Consider the following 20,476-nt stretch of genomic DNA (forward strand, 5'->3'; position numbering starts at 1 on the left):
CAAACTTCAAGTCTTTGAATGTGATTTGTGATTTTTAAAATATTCTGGACTGCTGTAGTTTAAAAATTATATTAAGAGTTCATGTACAGTAATTTGTGACTCTTTTATTCAATGACATATAATTATTTCCTTGAACATACGACCTGATGAGTACACAACACCAAAATTGTTACCTGTGCACTGAGGTACAGGTTCTTCTATTACTGAAATAAGCTTGGTGTAAAGTTATGATGCATATAGGAGTTGGGATACCACTAGCATTGGAGATGTTAAATTTTCAGTTGTAATATTTTTAATACAGCTTTTAATGCTGTTAAATTCAATAAATGTAATGCAGAATTAGGTTGAATGCAATGGTAGGAGATATCACCAAATCATTAAAGTTGGAGAAGACCTCCAAAATCCTTGGTTCCAGCCATTGACCAAACACCACCATATCAATTAACCACAGCACTAAATGCCTTGTTGAGTATTTCTTGAATACGTCCAGTGATGGTGACTGCACCACATCCTTGGCCTGTCTATTCCAATGTCTGACAGTCCTTCCAGTGAAGACATTTTTCCTGATTTTCAATCTCGACCTCCCCTGGCAGAGTTTGTAGCTGTTGTCTCTTTGCTATCTTTAGCTGCCTGGGAGAAGAGGCCCCTCCCCGCCTGGCTACAGCCTCCTTTCAGGCAGTTGTAGAAAGTGTTAAACACCCCCGGTCCCTCACCTGCTCTTGGTAAGACACTGTTCCAGAGCCTTCCCCAGCTCCATTGCCCTTCTCTTCACTCACTCCAGCACTTCAGTGTCCTTGCAGTGAGGGACCTGGAATCAGAAACAGGATTCAGGGTATGGCCTCACCAGTGCCAAGTATAGCGTGTCAGTCACTGCCCTGGTCTTGCTGGCCACACTGTTGCTGACACAGGCCAGGATGCCATTGACTTCTTGGCCACCTGAGCACACACTGGCTCATGTTCAGCTGCTGCCAGCTGGTACTCCCACATCCTTTTCTCCTGGGCAGCTTTCCAGCCACTCTGCCCCAGCCTCTAGCACTGCCTGGGCTGCTTGTGACCCAGGTGCAGGACTCGGCACTTTGCCATGTTGAACCCCATAGCATGGGCCTTGGCCCATTGATCCAGCCTGTCCAGGTCCTTCTGCAGAGCCTTCCTGCCCTCCAGCAGACAGTACTGCAATTCACTTGATGTCATCTGTGAGCTGACACTGACTTCTGTGAGGGGACACTCAATCCCCTTGTCCAGATCATCAGTAGGGATACCAAAGAGGACTGGCCCTAACACTGCTCCCTCAGAACAGCAGTAGTGACCAGCCACTGCTGTATGTAGCACCCTTCACCACCACTCTCTGGGCTGACCACCCAGCCAGTTCTTAACCCAGTGAAGAGTGCACCTGTCCAAACCATGTGCTGCCAGCTTCTCCAGGAGGGTGCTTTGGGAGACAACATTAAAGGCTTTATGAAGTCCAGGTAGACTACATCCACAGCTTTTCCTCATCTTCTAGATAGGTCATCTGGTCAGAACAGATCAGGTTGGTCAAGCAGGACCCATCTTTCCTAAATTCATGCTGGCTGAGCCTGATTCCCTGGTGATTACATCACATGGTGATTACACCATGTGATCGCACTAAAGATAACCAACAGATCATCCATAACCTTCCTGGCCATCAAGATCAGGCTGACAACCCTGTAGATCTCCCATATCCTCCTTCTACCTTTTTGTAGATTGGCATCACAGTGGCCAACCTCCAGTCATCTGGGACCTCTCCAGTTAACCAGGACTGATGAAAAATGATGGAGTGGCTTGTTGAGCTCTTCTGCCAGCTCCCTCAGCACTCTCAGGGGGATCCCATCCAGCCCCATAGATTTGTGAGTGTCTGAGTGGCTCGCCAGGCCACTAACTACTTCTTTCTGGATTGCAGGGGATCTGTTCTGATCCCTGTCTACCAGTTCAGGGCCTGAGTAGCCTGAGTATAACTGACTTTTCTATTAAAGAGGAGACAAAGAAGGCAGTTAAGTCCCTCAGCTTTTTCCTTGTCTTTGGTTACAGTGTTCTTCTCCATGTCCAGTAAAGCATTGAGGTTTTCCTTGGCCTTCCTTTTGTTGTTAATGTATTTGAGAAAACACTTCTTATTATCTTCCATTGCTGTGGCCAGCTTCAGTTTTAACTGAACTATTATATTTATGTATTTATGATGTATTTTTATATTATATTTATGTAGTTATATGCACTGTCTTCTGGGGTTTTGGGATACAGTTAAAATGTTTTAGATTTTGCTGTGGCAGATGACTTGACCCATGTGATCAGGCTGAGTAGGCAACAGGAAGTTTTTTATTTTGTCCCTGGAGAACAGTCAAGGAAGTTTTTGTAATTGGCATGTCACATTCTTCGTGTATTCTTACATTTCCTTAGAGGCCAAGTTAATAAATTAAGACATTCCCAAGAAAAAAAAAATAATTCCCATGAGTGGATGATGGAACAGGTAGGAGAAAGATATTATAGATGCTGGAAAGCATTGGCTAGCAAAAAAAGCAATAATCTCTGTAGAAAAGGCTTGTTACTGGAAACACGTTCAGTGGCTGCATCATCCTAGTGCTAATTCTACACAGTATTTACTTAAACATATTATTCTCTTAATAAAATAATTTATTTGCTCCATTTACTGAGCAGCTGAGTTTACTGCATATGCAAAGAAGGAAAACAAAGTTAGTAAAGTGTCTGGTGCACAGGTCTTATGAGGTGCAGCTGAGGGAACTGGGGCTATCATTCCCCTCAGACACAGTATTCTAACACAGGGCTCTGAGGGTCCCAGGGCCTATCACTGGTGTTGAAGACAGAGGCAATGATGGGGTTAAATGTTTCTGCTTTGTCACCTCCTGTTTGTGAGATGACCAGCCTCATCAAGGAATGGCCCAGTCCCAGTGTAATCTCTGATCTCCTTTTGCTTTTGACATACCTTAAAAAGCCCTTCTTGTGACCTTTGTAGTGCTGGCCAACTTGAACTGTAATCAAGCTTTGCCCACAGGAATTTCCTCCCTACAGTGGTGAGCAGCATTTCTGTAGTCCTGCCATGTTGTCTGTCATTGCTTCCAAATACTGTATACTTTTGTTTTTTGCTGAAGTTCCAGAAGAAGATCCCTGCTCAGCCAGGCTAAAATTCTGCCTCACTTGCTTGACATCTTACACTTTGCAATTGCCTCCTGTGTTTTTAAGAGGTGGTTCCTATAAAGTCACCAGCGTTCATAGATTGCAGTACCTTCAAAAGCAGATTCCCAGATACAAAAGTCTTACAGCACCCAAAATCTGCTGTCCCCCATGTGCAGGGCCAAGCATGTCCGTAAGGCCAAGTGCAGTTGATCCAGAAAGATCCTGTAATTCCTTGTAGAATTATGTGTTGCTGGTAGCATTCTGGCTGGGTGGTCAATAGGAGACTCCCACAACAATATCCACTTTATTTGCTTTCCCATTCATCCTTAACCAGAGGCTCTCAACTCTAATATTGCCTAAAATTTTGGCTTTTGTTGCGACTTCTCCAGCTGCTATGCTTACAAAGCATGAGAGAGAGAAGGGCAGTTGATGAAATGCTCTTAAATTACGAGAAGTAAAAGAATAAACAATGTTTTTGAAGTAAAGATAAGGTTAGTAACTCTAAACTTATGGCAGTGTGATCAAGACTGTTAATCCAGAAAAAGTATTTTTAAATACTCAAGCAAATATTTTTAAAATTAGGTATGTACAGTAATTTCATGACTATAAGGCACACCCTTTTGACTAAAATTTTCCCTCGAACCCGGAAGTGCACCTTATAGTCCAGTGCGCCTTACCTGATGTACAAAGTTGCGAAATTTGCCAAACCGGAAGTGTGAGCTGTGGGGGGAGCCGGAAGTGCCACGGCAGCCGGCTGGAGGTGGGCCCGGAGGCCCGCGGCACCGCCCCTGCCGGGTGGAGGCGGGCCAGGGGGCCCATGACTGCCAGGTGAAGGCGGGCCAGGGGGCCCGTGGCACCCCCCCTCCCAGGTCCAGGCAGTCCCAGGGGCCCATGGCTACTGGGTGAATGCCGCCCAGGGGGCCCGCAGCACCGCCTCTACCAGGTACAGGCAGGCCCGGGGGCCAATGGCTGCCGGGTTGAGGCAGAGCCTTGGCCGGCAACCGTGTCGGGGGAGCTGGGGGCGGAGCCTTGCTGCAAAAGAAAAAAAAAAGTGCGCCTTATAATCCGGTGCGCATTATCTGATCTACAAAGTTGCAAGTTTTGCCAAGTCCCGGGGGGTGCGCCTTATAGTCCGGTGCGCCTTATGGTCGTGAAATTACTGTATCTGAAGTTTGCATTTTTAAAGATTTAAACATTTTTTTCTAGCCAAAACCAACCGGCGTATTAGGTACAGTAAACAAACCATTATCTGCAACTGGAAGGAGACCATATATCAGGACTACAGGATCAGAGACTGGAAGCAGTGTAAACTCTGAGCTGAGCTCTTCTGCAGGAAACAGATCAAGGTATGGGAGTCCAGAATTCCTTTCATCATCTCTTTACTTCATGTTCTCCACTGTGATTGCAAGTTTTAGGACAGGAGACTATTTGGTGTGTGTGCTTACATGTTTGAAGAGTGTCCTTATTTTGTCCAGTTTTAGAAAATGTAGTAGTTCTCAGTTGGTAAAATCTCCATATTTGCTTTTTGGTTCAGTTTGTGTGGTTGATGTTTTGATGTATAAATCAGGATTAATCCTGATTGGAAACAAGAAACTTTTTTTATATAGATTAAATACTCGGATCTTTGTAAGATTAAAAATGATAAAAAGAGCTTGTTGAAGCAGGCCAGGGTCTCAGTGGAAAGATGCAACAAATGATAGTACAAATATCAAATACTCAGCGTTTATCAAATATTACAAATATCAAATATTACAAATATTCAGTGTTTCTTTTAGCAAGCATTATTTTTATATAGATGCAGAGTTTTAAAATTTGTTGTAAACCTGGAGAAACAGTTTACACTTTCAGATTTTAATACTGTTTAATTTGGTTTGGATTTGATTACCTGACTAAAATAAACAGTTAAAGAAAGCAGAGAAAGTCATCTCTAGTTGCTACATTTTGTAAGGCCAAAGGGAAGTATAACTGCATTCAGATTTTGTTCTGCAAGTGTGCATAATATAATTTGTAACAATCTTGCTTTTTTTCTTTTTTGTTCTTTTGATTTCTGTGAAGTTGGGGCATTATTGGTGTTTATTATTCTTCATTACGTTTTCCAGTATCGGCTCTTTCTATCTGGAAAAACAACACAGCCTATTTTAGAGCTCTGGTCTTAAGTTTGCAAAAGTCATTATACAGTGGTGTGCCTGTGGTAAGGGACTTGGCTCAATGGCAAGCCAATTCCTTTCAGACTTTTCCCAGTTCTGGGAAAGAAAATATAAGTGTGGACTCTGGCAAATTCAATTGTTTTTAAACTAATTTAGCTGATGGTGTTGATTCCCCTCCCCCCCTCCCCTTTTTTTTTACCCCCAATAATTCCAAACATATTTCTTTCTTGTATATTTTTATTTTATTATGTCTTTCATGATGCTCCCAGGGAACAAAGTTCAGATATATCAGAAACCGGAGTCAGTGAAAATGATGAAAATCCTGTGAGAATTATTTCAGTCACACCAGCAAAGACGGAACCTGTGAAAAACAAGGTATGTCCAGGGATTTTATGGACTGTATGTCTGTAATAAGCTTGACATTTGGGGTTTTTTCAGCGCATGTCATTGTAGGTGGTCTCTGAGGAACTGGTAACATCCAGTTTCATTTCATCTAATTGTGTCAAGTTTCCTAGCCTAACAGAAGACCCCTTATCTTCAAAATGGCCATTTATTTTATCCAGAGTAATTTATAGCACTCATTTGAATGGACTTCTTCTCAAATTACATAGTATTCCCATGTTTATTCTGTGTTTTCCAATATAGGTAACAGTGAGCCTGGAATTCAGAGTGAAAGTTCACACCTGTAGTAGCTTTAACTGAAATTAGTGCCAAGAAAATGTCAAGTGGTCCTACAGCATGAAATAAACATCTAACTTCTGAATTTTGTCACAACTAAAATCTTAATTAAACTATTAAAAATATAGTGTATGATTCACCCCCGACCCTTCCAATAAAGAGAGAACACCATGTGTAAATCATAATGATTTTTTAACTTACAAAACATACAATAGCAGTTGAATCCTGCACATGGGATAGATTAAAATTAACCAGCTGTAAAAAATGCTGGGATCTGCATGGCTAGAGTGCACATTGGCTGGGGAGAACCTGGGGGACCATCCCCAGTGGATAACCAACAGGGTGTGAGCTGGCTGTGTGCCTCAGCTGCAGTGAGGGCAGCAAGCTGTGTCCTGAGTTGTCAGCAGATAGAGGGATTTGCTTATTCCACCCCATTTGGCATTCATTAGGCCACACCTGGAATATTGTGTCCTCTCCAGTTCAATGCAGATAGTGAAAAACTGGGAAGGGCCTTGCAGGGGGCACCAAGATGATTAAGGCATGGAGAAGTTGTGTGAAGAAAGGTTTGAAGTGTTGCATTTGTTCAGCTTAGAGAAGAGAAGCCTTGGAGAGAATAAATCAGTCTTCCAATATCTAAAAGGTATTTATGGAAAAATGGATGGAAGTATTCTGAAGGCTGCTTGCTGGAAGGACAAAAGGCCTCTTCCAGTAGGAAGAGGTTGCATCAGGGGAAATTCTGTCTGGATGCAAGCAGGAAAAAATATACCAAAAAAAATCTACATTGTGGAGAAATTTAAACACTGGAACCAGACTGTCCAGAAAAGTGGTGGATTATCAGTGTTCATGGCTTGACTTGTCAAGGCGCTGGATAACCACTGAGGCCCCACTGTCAACAGGTTTTAGAAGATCACTTCCAACCTAGATGATTCTGTGATTTAAAGCAGATTTTTGTAATAATGTAGGGATACATAGATGAGTTAGGCTGTTTAAGAAGTTATATATCTGCTTCATCTCTTTTTATTAGATGAAATCAGAGTAATAAGCAGGTATTTTGGATTTGTATCATCACATAGAAAAGTTAGGGAAAGCACACCTAAAGTAAATTCTCAACAATGCTTTCTAGGTTCTTGAAGTTGAAATTTCAGAGAATCTGTAAAGTTCATATGAATAGCAATTGTAAGTGTCTACTATGAAGCTGCTGGAACAGTAGTGAAGATTACAGAGATTGCCTGACTCATTTGAACACATAAGAAATAATAGAATATTTAACAAAAAAAAATCCTTAGTTCAGATACAGCAGTTAGAATAATGACATTGATTTGTTTGAAATTGCTAAGTCATCCAGCCATACTTCATCAGTATCTTTTTCTCTACCACTTTTCCCAACTGGTTTGGAAGTCAGTATTCAAATGAAGGCTTTCCTCTTTTCCATGGGAATACTGCTCTGTGTACAGAATTACATTGCTAACCCTTCATGTTTCAGATATACAGACACCTCTTCATGGTATTTAATCACTTCATTACCCTGTTCAGTGTGTTGAGAAGAACATACCTATTCAGACATAACAAAGAATTAACAAACACAGCGAGTTTCATTTTGGTGTGATCTTACTTTTTTATTCCCTACAAGTCTTGGGTTTTTCTTTACTGACACTTAGGTTTTCAGTAAACTGCACCTTTACTGAATGTTGGTCTCAAAATTTGCATGTATGGAAGTAAATAGTAAATACTGCTGTATTGTAATAATTCTCTTGTTCCTCAGTTTTCTCCTGTCATTTGACAAAGAGACAGTAAAAGGAGCTTGTCCAGAAAAACCATCATGGGAGGAGCTCATAAAGATATTACTCTTACTGTAATCTCTTTCACACCACTAAAAGATACATTGGGTGCAGATGATAACATTCCACACAATGTTGAAAATATTTTTGCAAGGATAAGGTATAAAATCCCATTTAGTAAAACTTACTGCTAGGTCTAAGACCATATGATGTGTTTTCATAACAATACTTATGTACTTACAGTTTTAAAAACTTGTATTTCTGTTGGAGGGAGGTAGCAATTTGGGGTTGCCTTCGGGAATCTTTTTTTGTTCACATTCATGACTTTTGTTTTCTAGGAGATTAATTCTGATCAGACAACACAAGGAAATAGCACTGAACGTGGGAAAAAACGAACAGCAACAGCATCTGGAACTGAGAATATTCATCAAAAAACAGAGGAAAAAAGTGTAGAAGAAACAGGCCCATCGCTCGCAGCAAAAACCAGGAGAGGGCGACCAACCAAACCGGAGCCTCAGGGTACCACTGCAAAAAACGAGGAGACAAACAAACCACCTGTCAGGGGAAGGAAGAGAGCAGCAGCCAACCAAGAAAGTCCAGGGAGTTTAGAGGCAGGTAATGCCAAAGCACCAAAACAGCAAGACACAGCAAAAAAACCAGCAGCAGCACAGAGACAAATTGATCTACAGAGGTAAAAATAAATAATTAAATACGTATTGGGGGGTGGTTCTTTCCTGTCTCAAGTCAGACTCTAAATTTACAATTACGACAGACCTAGCATGGTTAAAGGCACAACCAAACCACAGCAGATACCATGGTCCACCATATGTTGCGTTGAGTTCCGTTTTTCAGAATAAGTATTTGGGCAACTGGAATTGGAGAAATTAATTTGTTTGGTGAGAACAGGATAAACTTAACCTGTTTTCACCAAATGTTATTTTATGCATCCTGGTTTCCCTTCCTGGCATTGCTGTGTAAAGGAACTAAGAGTTGATGGTGTTTCAGTGCGTTCATTAATGCCAGGCACACGGGCATTTGACTACTCTGCTATGCTTGCCTTCATTGATAGCAAAGGCTTGGAAACTGACTGTCTAATGCACAGGAAAATTTGTAATTCCAGCTGTAACTATCTTCTGATATTTTGGGTCTGTGCTTGTTTTAATATCAGCAATTCTGTAATTTTTTTTTAAGTAACTGAAAATTAGCATTTGGAACTTTGTAAATTGCAAAAGAGCTTTTGGATGATAACCTGGGCTACGTTAGTGTTTAAACATGTTGACTTGGTTTGCAATACAAGCAATTCATAATGTTCGCAAACACAAGAAGTTTGTTTTGGTGGACCTCGTACATAATTAATGCAAAAGTGTCCAAAGTGATAGAGCAATAAGGTCTGCAAACCAGTATGCTCTAAGCAATCACAAATTAATCTAAAGGAAAAAAAACTGGAATAGTTTCTTTTAGAGATTTGTAAATTGAAGATCTTTCAGAGAACCTTGAACAAAAATAGTTTTACCTTCTCAGAGTAAGCTTTATACACCAGTAGAATGTTCTGTCAAGAGTGTAATATTTGTATACTGCCTTGCAGTGCTTGTTTAATATGTCAAATTTCTTCAAGTTCTTCAGAGCAAATTGCACTATCCATAGCCTTTAATAAGCTACTGTATCAGATAACATCTTTGAAATGTATAATATCTCAGTATTTTTTGGACAAAATACCAAAACATTGTTAACGTTTAGCTACTGTATCAGATAACATCTTTGAAATGTATAATATCTCAGTGTTTTTTGGACAAAATACCAAAACATTGTTAACGTTTTTCAGAAGCCAGGTGCTTGGAAGTGATGGAGATTCACTGTTGGAGATAGACTCAAGTTCAGAATACTCTCAAAATGCAATGGATCTTTTTAAGGCCTGTGGGAGCAGCCAGGAAGATACTGACGATACAGAGATAGCAGAGGGAGGATTCCTTAAGGTGTAGCAGGCATCTTATATAGGACAATTCTCTGTTTTTACTTCTTTATTGTAGTTTATACAGTATGAAATCAAAGAAATTTGTGTGTATAAAAAGCTCTAATAGGTTTTTTGCTTTTAAGTAGGCATGTACAAGTTACTGTAAATACTTGGAAAACATTTGAAGTAGTGCCTATTCTGAAGTGAAATGGGCTATTTTTATAAACCTTGGTAATTACAGTTAATTAGATCAAGTTGCTGTTCTTAATCTCTGATTGCAGTGAAAGCAGTGGATAACTGTTTATATTTATGCTGAAAAAATACTACTTACGGAATTACAAAATGCACAATGCAAATTGTGTAGTTTCAAGTTTATCCGGAAGTTGTGCTATACAATAAGAAAATTCAGTAGTATTCAATTAATTATGTAATTGTTGAGAAGATACAAGATGAAGCTGGAAGAATCACAGTATAAAGAGTGTTAAAGCTAAAATGTAAACAGTTTTTGGTAGGAAGTTAATTCAGAATCACTTGTAATTTCCATGTCCTTACAATTAACTTTCATTTCCTTTTCTCCCCTCATAAAGGTAAAAAGAAAACTTGCTCGAAAAGGGAGGAAATGAAGGCCAAATAAAGGCATGCTCCAAGCTTCTGCAAAAACTAGGATTCAGAAATTTCCTGTAGAGGAACTGAAATTACTTCAAAACACACAGCTTTCAGCTCTGAAACCAGAAGGAAAACTATGCTTCCCTTTCACATGAAATTAATCCTTCTCAATGGAAATGTAAAGCAGAAACTCTTGAGAAAGAGGCTAAAAGCATCTGTACTTATTTCCCCAGAGACTTTTTTTATGAAAAGTCAATAATTAAGCAAATTGCTTAACACTTGGTTCCAGTTCCTGCATTCTGGAGTTTAAAAGTGTATTTACACCATTAACTTTCATGCTGCATTTTTTTTTAAAGAAAGTCAGAGAAGGTCCTTACACTGACATTGAAAATTCATGATCCTAGAGCCAGGTATTCCCATGTTTCACAGAAAAGGTAGAAGTCTACTGAATTAATTTTAAACAAGACTAGAGGAAAAAAACAAACACAAAAATTTTTTTTTTGCTTTACTTTTGGAAACTGTTTTATGTATAATTCTTTCTGCCTGCCTACTTTTCTGCAAAAATAAGATGTACAGATTTCAGTTCCCTGCTATGAAAAGTCATGTGGTGGCAATTTTATAAATGTTGCTTTCTGATTTTTATCAGAGTGGGAAAGTAATCACTTAAAATTATTATTAATTCGCAAGTAGACATTTCATTTTTTAATTTTCCCTCCATTCTAGTTTAATATAATTTGCAATAAATGTACATATTGATGTTTGTTTTATAAAAACATATATCACTTTTAAGTGTTTTTACTCCTGTGGTTCTGTTGGAATATTCTAAATTTTAAAGGAGTAAAGACAGTCCAGCATTTGATTTTATAATGTTTGTCACCAGATTTTTATTATTGATGTAAAGAAAAAAAAAATCAGTTTTTAAAAATAGTTGGACTTTGGCAGCTTTGTAAGGAAAGTTGGAAATGTTTAGGATTGCTCTCAATTTTAAGCATTGTGCTGATTGGAAGTCTGTTTTGCATTTTGTCTTCCTGTCCAGGCTCATTTTTTAATGTTTATTTTAGAAGATTGTTGCATCAATATTATGTTTCCTGGCATTGTTCAGCATAGATACAGTGTACACTTTTATGTACACATGATCATATTTAAGTTTGTTGCATAAAATAAACGCTTCTAGGTGTCACATGGAGGTCTTTTTTTAAATTTTTTTTTCCTTTCACAGAGAACATAATTGCTGTATCTGTGCATGGGCTTGGACATTCACAGAAGTACTGTACAGAGCAAAGGAGCTGTAATGCAGACAGTTAGGTAGTTAAAAAGTTAAGTTTTTTCATGAAGTTACAGTGCTTTATCTTGTGAATGGGGTCGGGTTGGTCTGCAGAGTGGCAGTGAAGAGTTTTTCTTCCCGCTGCCTCAGTTCCCCATTTCTGTTCTGCAAATTGTTGTGAGATCCCTTGATTCATATAGAAGAGCTGGATACTGGTGGCATTAGGGATTGTTGGTGCTCCTAAAATGGATAGGATGCAGTTGTGTGCTCTTCAACCTGACTTAAGTCTCTCTCAGCAGGTGTACAGCTAGTGTTATTTTTCTTCTTTAACAGGAAATCAGGCTTTGTGCATAAAGCAGTGTGTGCAGCTCCCCTTTTAAAGCAACCTGCAGTGCTTTGACCTGAAGGATTTTAAATGCTTTTCGCAGAGAGGAGATGTTAAAATCATTTAATGACACATCTATCAGGGGTTTGATTTCTAAAATTGAAATAATTTCACAAGGTGGATTTACTGATTTTAATGCAGTTTCGTTTTAGTGCTCTGGTTAAATACTTCCCTCTTACAAAAGTTAGAGTACAGTAAATTCATGAATACAAGCCGCACTGAGTATAAGCCGCATCTCTGGGTGTTGGCAAATATTTCGGTTTTTGTCCATAAATAAGCCGCACCTGAATATAAGCCGCTCTGTCGTTTGCAGCGAGGACCCGCATGCAACAAAGTTGCCAAATAGTAACAGAACCGCGGCATGGCGGGGTTTACTGGCTGAGCTAAGGCTGTGCAGGCTCGGCCCGCTAGGGGCTGCTGACGGGGCCAGGTGGCCCAGCCCGGCGCTGCCACTTGGGGCTGGCCGCCGCCTCTGGGTTCGCTCGCCCCGGCCCCGTTCGCGCCGCGGCGCCGGCCGGGCACAGAGAGAGCGCCCCGCTCACGCCGCGGCGCTGGCCGGGCACAGAGCACCCCCTGCTCCCGCCATGGCGGCGGAGGGCGGGGGCAGAGCACCCCCCCCTCCTCCCCGGGCTGCAGCAATGGCGGCGCAGGGCCCCCGTTGGCTCCCCGAGCTGCGGCAACGACGGCGCGGGGTCCCCCCGTCTCTCCCCTGGGCTGCGGCAGAGGAGGAAAGAGAGCTCTCCCGCCTCTCTCCCCGCCCCCCCGTGCTGCCTGCAGGGAGCCAGGGCAACACAGTAACACTGTAACAATCACGAAATGCCGGCTTTTACTGGCAGGTGCTTGGCTCGGCGCCGTGGCTGGCACTTCTGGGGTTGTAAATGTCAGAAAATTATTCACAGATTAGCCGCCCCCAACTATTAGCCGCACTTCCGGGTTTCCACCAAAATTTTTGTCAAATTGCTGCGGCTTGTATTCGTGAAATTACTGTATTTTGGTTTAGGCTAATTCTTAAATGTTTTAGTTCAAGGTTTTCTGGTGCTACCTGAAAAAGAAACTTGCTTTTTATTGGAAATGAGTTCTGGTACCTAGCTGTGTGCCTTTAACAGTGATCTGAAATCTGGACTTGACAAATCTTGCAAATAATTCAGATTTATTTCCAAAAGCTTTGTGTTTTATGAAGTGGATAATTATTGGATTTTTTTTCCTTTTTGTCTTTTTTGGTCTGTTTGTAATTAATTACAATGTCACATTACTCAATGAATCATCATAGAATGGTATCAGTTAGAAGAAGTTTCTCGAGTGTCAGTGCCATGCTCAGAGCATGGTTTTCAACTGTCTTTCTTTCTCCAGATGGAATTATGTTAAGGTTTTTTTGGTTTTTTTTAATGTGGACATTTGAGTTATTTTCATATATTGATTATCAGTAGAGTCGTTGGTGCATCATGTAGGAAATTATGCTGGGCATAATTGACTGAGCCAAAATGCAGCTTACAAGAACTGCCAGAAAGGTGGCCCTCACTGACTCTTTTCAGAACTTGCCCCAGGCAAGGCTGTGCACAGAATTTACCTGCTTGCCCCTGTTCCCTCCTTGAAGCCACCAGGGCAGCTGTGGTGCTGTTGGGAGCTGCCCCAGGTATGGGTGGGCACTTTTGTGTCAGAGCTGCACCCCAGCCCAGACGGCATGCCAGAGGCAGCCTGGAGAACCAGGCATTCTTACACAGACATAATTGATACATTGCCAGTGCTTCTGAGGCCTTAAAATCAAGATCTTTTAAAGAGTATAAAACTCTGGAATTGAAGGCAAAGTATCTCAAAGAAAAGGGGGGTGGGGTGTGTGTGTACTTGGCTGTGTATAAGTTTTCAAATATTGTACGTAAGAGTGAGGATTCTCTCATTATAATAAGGAAACTGATGCTCAGAGTTCTTCACTTGTTAATGTGCGATGAATAGAAGCCTGATGAAACCCAGTCTTTATGGCTTTTTACCAGTGTAGGATTTAAAGGTGCTGGGATTTCACATTCAGTTGCATAGTTAGAGCTAAGTTCTTACCATCTTTTAAGTTCCCATTTTCATCATGGCTGTGTTTCTTAGCAGACATATATTTATTTCTGCTTCTTTCTGTCTTCTGATGCCTGGGCTGCACGGTTTTCATCACAGTAAGACAGGAAAGCTGTTCTGAGAACATACTTTGTAATGTACTAAATTAATTACACATTTGCTCTACTACTCAGCAAAACTAAATCTGAATAGTAGTTTTGGATAAAAAAATAATGTTGTCTAGACCAATCTTAAACAGGAAAAGTAACATGCACTACAAACCTTTTCTGCATGTGCTGACAAGCCTGCAAGTTTTAGAACTGATAAATAACAATGTTATCTAAAATGTACTTCCAGGTGTTAGCTCGCATTGTTAAACCAAGTTCAGCATCCCACTGGCTCTTGAATGTCAAGTTAACTGATGGGGCTGTAACAACTGAACTGTTTCCTCTAAAGATAAAGAAAGGTTTGTGATCACCAAACATTTGCAATACAGAGGAGACATGCTTCGTGAAGAAATCATCTATGTGCATCCTAGTTCTCTTGCCTGTGTGTTTTGTTACTGTCTTTATCAGTAGTAATAGTTCTGTTTGTGCCTGAAAATCAAATCTCAAAATGGTGCTCAGGGAAATGGCCCAAACTAAAGAAACTGGGCTATGAAGTCTACTTGCCAGCCTGGCTGCAGGTGCACAGAGCTGATAACCAAGCTGTAGTCACAGAGTGGCTGGTCTAAGCCCAGGGCACTGTATCTGGGTGCAGGAACAGATTTGTACAGGGAGAAGCAAGGTGTTGAAAAGCAGGGAGCAAAGTCCTGTACGGCAGCACTTAATGTGTCCCTTGAAGGCTTCTCCTTCATGACTTTCTGACAGAAGGGAATCATCATGCTGATGAGTACCCCAGGTATTCAGATGGCCAGAAGGAACCTCAAACAGTACTATAAAATACTCTTAAACTTCAAAGACCAGCAGTAGCTTCCATTCCTTAAGACTTTTTATCTACACATTCTGTGGATTGAGTTGCCTCAGTTCCTCAAAGACAGAAAACAAGACAGAACTTCCTCAGAAGCAGAACTTGGAAATGGTTACTGGCAACCTGTCCCTTCCTAGCTGCACAGCCTGAGTCAGGAGAGTGCATCCACCTTTCTTCTAAATGAGACCAAAGCAGGTGAATAACCCAGTACTCCCATGAGAGATTCCTTAGCACCAAGCCATTCTGCTGCCCCACCAGTTGACTACTTCCACAAATCACCCCCTAGCATATGTTAGATCCAGAATGGGAACATCTCTGAGCCCGGGGAACTTTCCAACCCTATTTTTTGCAGCATGAAAGGAGATAAGCAAGTTCTTAGCATGTGCACCTGCTTGTAAAGAGATGAGTGGGACCACAGCCAAAGGCTTGTTGCAGTTCAGTTCTCCTGCTCACTCCACAAAAAAGCTGAAGGCACAGCCACAAGTACTCCAGCAGTTGGTAGGAGCAGCTCTGCAGCCGAACTTGGGCATAAAACGATCTGGAAGATGCTGTGAGTGTGTTCCTAGGAGCCCTGGTGTCATGTCAGGCAAACGGCAGCCATCATACCTTTGGAACAAATCCTCCTGTTCATCTGTTGGAAAAACCTTTCTAACTTGCAAAAGAGCATCTTCTCTCTGTCTAGGAAAAATCCTGATACTTGTATCAGGACTGCTGGCCTGCAGGGGCTGGGTGTTGCAAGCCAACAGGAGGAAGTCAGGCCATGGTGAGCCCTTGAGCTTTGGCGAGGAATTACTTAAGGAGCCATTCAACTTTGAACCTGGTGGAGTCATCACCAACAGCTCTATCCATGGTGAGCAGAACCGGGACCTCCACAGGCAACACAAGTGCATGGTGCATGAGTCTTGTGTTCCTTGGTGAGGAGGGGCAGCCATGAGGAGGCATCTGCTTTTCACTGGGAGCACAGAAGTTATCCAAGCCAGTTTGTAACTCACTTAGGTCATGCTGGCAGCCATGTAGTCTCAGCAATGTGCCAGCTCAGGCAAAATGCTGACCAAATAGCTCTGGAATACTGAGTATTCTTCTACAGCCCTATCAGCCACAAGAGCTCGGATATGTGTTCATAATGCTGCAAGATGGGCATGCTCCAGAACAAGAAATGTATGTTCTGCTTCTCAGTTCAGGCATTTAATTCTCTCATTGCCCTGGAAGCAGGAATTGATGTATTTACTCTGATGCACCAAAGCTCTTGAAGGGAGAGATGGAAGGTGTTCTGGCTGTTTCTTTGGTGTTGGGTCCAAGGGCTGTAAAGCAACTGAGGAGTCATGGCATGCCCCACAAGCTGGGTTTATGCTGATGGCAGAGGTCTGAGCCATCAGTCTTCTCTTAGGAGGTTTTTGTGCTGTCTCCAGAGCACATGCAGGGTGCCCTGCCCTGCTCCCTGGTGCCTGCACATAAGCTCTTCACTTCCTGTAAAATTAGGAGAGACTGTCACTGCCCACATAATTCAGGCTATCACCTGCTTCCATCCCCGAGTGTTCCCTGGAAGGGTGAGAGTAATCTGTAATCTGGATAAATTATTCTGGATGATGGTAGCAGCAACCACTGTTCATCCTTCCTCATGCTGTTACACCAGGACAGGATTCAGGCTGGGACAGGGACAAGGAAACTGCTCTGCACACCCGGTGTGTGAGCGTGACAAAATAGCTTGCTATACCCTAGTGCCCTTTTCAGTTCTCTTTTCTCAGCCTTGTAGTACATTGTTTCCCAAGAGCTATTCTTCAAGGCCCTCTTTACTGTATTAATGCCTTGAGTTCTAGATTTTATATTTTTCAGATTCTTTGCTGCTTAATGTGTAACTCTGAAACTTCGTATTAGGTGTTAGTTCTCTTCACAGGGTACTTAGATAAAATGAGCTGGGTGTTCCTGCAGTCCAGATGCCTTGAAGTCCCATCTGGGGTGCCAGAACTGATGCTTGGAAAGGCTGACTGGAACAGAGACTAGACAGAGCAAAAGGAATAAAATAGGTGTTTATTGAAAGGATACACCTTGGGCAGTGCAAGAGCTCAGCCAGGGCTACATCCAAATCATATCCAAGATGGATCCCAGTCACGAGTTTTTACACTTTTATAAGTTCTGGTTCATCTACATACTGGGGTCAATTGTCCAACCACAGCCCCAGGCTGTGAAGTCTCAGCCCCCTGGCTTGTCCCCTTCCCTTAGCCATTGTTTCTGCTTTTTGGGTACTGGTTGTCCTTGATTCTCTAGCTAGAAAGGAATTGTTTGGTCTTTCTACCTTGTGAAGAGAACTTACTGACACCTAATAGGAAGTTTCAGAGTTGCACACTAAGCAGCAGAGAATCTGAAGAATGTAAAAGCTAAAACCCAAGGCATCACTATCCATCCATCCATACCTGCACATTGTGTCTTCTGCATTACCTTCTCACTTTAATCTAAATTTAGCTTAGCTTTGAGCATAAAAGGATTTGGGAAGAAAGCAGACCTTGATTCATTTCTGGGGCTTGTGGGGGGCCTGCATGACACAGTTTATCAGGCTCTGCTTTAGTAACAAGCTTGTAAGGTCTGGTTTTCCCACAAGGACACCATCTTCAGTATCATCCATCCTCCCTAGATCAGCACCTGGTCCCTGCTGTTCTCACTCCCTTTGTCATGAGGGTTGTTACCCACAGTGCCCCTGCCCTGCAGGTTCTGACTCTTGTGAGAGTCCCAGCCACCTCTGGAGCTGCCTCTGTCTGTCAAAATGGCCACATCTTCAGTGCTTTAGCAAAGTTTTCTAGTCATCTAGACTGTTACAAGACATGACAGGAGATCCAGCATCCCTCCATGCAGAAATAGGGTGTATTTTTAATCCTTTCTAGTTTCCACATGTAGGAAACACCAAACCCTCACAGACTGCACATAGAAGATCATGGTGGCATTCACAGCAGTCCTGTATTTGACCATGAGGTAGATGTGGTTGTATCTCTGTCTCTCCAAGTTTCAGATACCTTCCTGGTGAGGTCATCCTTCAGAGTGTGTCAATGTGTATAAATACCTAAATAGGAGAGTGTATACAAATAGAGCCAGGGTACATCCCTAGAGAAATGAATGGAAATTGGAAAATTTTCTTATTTCCAGGCCAAACTTTTTTCCAACCAATTAATAGAAACTTGAAATCACATCCCTTGTAGGTGACTGGTCACAGCAAAACACCCATTACTGCATCCAGTCCCTTGACTCATCATCCCCCCAGGTTGGCTCTAAGTTTCTGCTCTTTGGAGCTTTTCTTGTGCCTGTGGAAAGGGGGATGGGCCCTGCCAGTGCTGTGGCACCACTTCTTCCCCACTGCCTCACTCCATCTCCTTACACACTCTCTCTAAGCATGTTGTGTCTGACCAATACACTATTTTCCCACATGACCACTATGCATTTGGTGCTGTTTGGCCATTTTTGAGGGCACCTCTATCCCTAGAGCTACAGTCAGAGACACAGGAGCCTTCTCTTATGTTTAGTAAGACAGATGTGCCAGCTTAGATCTCAAGAGCTCAAGTCTCTTTTTTATTTGGTCACTCTTCAGCCTTGAAATGGTAATGAGTTTCTCCTCCAGGAGACCACTTACCCTGCTGTGTCCAAGCCCCTTCCTGCTGCCACATGGGAGCTGCCACGTGCCAGGAGTACTTATTGCCAGGGTTCCTGCTCTAAGCATTTTCCTTCCACTCATTCTTTCATGAGGGTGGTTTGGGAAGCTGCCCAAAGCAGTTGGCCAGGATGATAGCAGAATGTCATTTCACTCTGCATCACTGAGCTGCTTTCTTTCCAAAACATACCTTTAAGCCAAAACATAGGTTGTTTCTTCTTTTGGGTTGGTGAGGTTTTTTAACCTTTTTGTTATTAAGAGGGTATTGTCATTTCACACTTGCAGGATGTGGCCCCTTTTGTGTCTGTCTGCTTCTTTTGCAGTCCCATTGAGCAGACCCAGATCCCCTGAGTACACAATCTCTTGTGTGGACAGCTGGCTCCCTCCAGCCCATCCCAGTGGAGCGGGCCTGGCATTCCTGCTGGATGTGGCCTCACCAGGGCTGTGCAGAGAGGCAGGATCACCTCCCTCAGCCTGCTGCTGACACTTTGCCTCGTGCAGCCCAGGATGCATTTTGCAGTCTTTGCCACGAGCACGGGTTGGTGGCTCACGTTCACCTTGGTCCAGATCCCAAACCCTCCAGCTCCTTTTCTGCCAAGCTGCTTTAGTTGTCCCAGCTTGTACTGGTGCCTGGGTTTTTCCTCCCCAGGTTCAGGACTCTGCACTTCCCCTTCCTGAATTCCTCACAGATGAAAACCATGCACAGGTGAAAAGAATGGCACACAAACAATACAAAGAATGATTTTCCCTCTTTAAGAAATGTTTGGGGTTGGTTTGTGCTTTGTTTTTTTCCCCTTCCACCTCATCATTGTCTGACCCAGTGAATTTTTGGTAACTACTTTGTTCATACATGTTTTCTTCCAAACAGTTCTCTCTCCTGATAAGCAGGGCCTGGAGCCAGTTTATCCTGGTATTTTTGATGTGGTTCAGACCATTAAAGGACTGGAATGTGGAATAAGCTGTAGTGGGCAACACATATGCCAAGCAGAGAGTGAGCAAGCCCCCATCCAGCAGGTTGTTCATACACAGGATTCATTTCTTGCCTCTTTAACAGCAAAAGCCGTAAAAAGTTGTAAACATCAGGTGTTTTCAATCCATTTGTGCTGACTTTAAGCCACTTTCTACACAGGTAAACCACTTCACACCCAACTGTTTCTTGCAGCAAGGTGAAGATGTGATGGCCACCACTTCCAGAAACAGCCAGGGCCCATTTTGTGTTTGGTGTTTGTTCTCCAGCCTTGTGTAGATGGAAATTTAAAGCTGTGGCAATGTCAGGATTTTTGTTTTGACTGGCTGCAGTGTGAAATGGGACCAACCAGTTCTGCTTTTGAACCAAAATCCATCGCAGTGCAAAACTGGCTCCTATTTTGGGAGGCTATAACCAGCACAATGTTCCTCCTTCAAGAAAGGCACCCTCCCATCCACCTCTGCACTGGGGCAGCAGGTAGAAGTATAAAAATGGGGATAGGCAGCTTTGCCCTGATAGAGTGATGTGGCTCTGCTGCAGGGAACTTGCCAAACCTCTCAGGGCCAGCAGGAGCTTTGACCATCATCATGTTTTTAAACTGCCAATTGTGAAATGAGGTTTTTGGGAAAGACAAAAGGAGGAGACTGTGGCAGTGTCCCTCTCCCCAGCCACCACAGGAGCAGGGGGCCGCAAGCCCATGCCCTTCACCATTTGCAAGCAGAGGCAGCTGTACATGGATGACTTGGGGTGGTAAAGGGGTTTGGTGGCTCAGGTATCATCAACACAAAAGAGATTCTCTTCCCCCTCTCCCCCCATATTTTCCTCACCAGCCCAGCTCATTACCCTTTATTTTATACCAGGCTGTCATAAACCCTTCTAAAGAATTAATGTTATTCAACACAAAGTAGCCACTAAG

General features: G+C 42.4%; 1 protein-coding gene across 2 annotated transcripts in view; it reads left to right on the plus strand.

Annotated features, from left to right (window-relative positions):
- The window catches only part of PDS5A (PDS5 cohesin associated factor A), an 85,951-nt gene extending 74,467 nt beyond the window's left edge, over positions 1-11,484 (plus strand). The window contains exons 30-34 of one of the 2 annotated variants that reach the window (XM_033060309.2): positions 4,351-4,490; positions 5,561-5,666; positions 8,086-8,438; positions 9,570-9,720; positions 10,286-11,484. In XM_033060309.2, coding sequence (XP_032916200.1) covers positions 4,351-4,490; positions 5,561-5,666; positions 8,086-8,438; positions 9,570-9,720; positions 10,286-10,321 — 786 coding nt within the window. In that variant the 3' untranslated portion in view covers positions 10,322-11,484. The remainder of the gene's footprint in view (positions 1-4,350; positions 4,491-5,560; positions 5,667-8,085; positions 8,439-9,569; positions 9,721-10,285) is intronic. The other variant, XM_033060308.2, reaches the window with a different exon arrangement.
- The last annotated feature ends 8,992 nt before the right edge of the window (positions 11,485-20,476 follow it).

The sequence above is a fragment of the Catharus ustulatus genome, chromosome 5 (assembly GCF_009819885.2).
Source record: "Catharus ustulatus isolate bCatUst1 chromosome 5, bCatUst1.pri.v2, whole genome shotgun sequence".
In the NCBI taxonomy this organism is placed as follows: domain Eukaryota; kingdom Metazoa; phylum Chordata; class Aves; order Passeriformes; family Turdidae; genus Catharus; species Catharus ustulatus.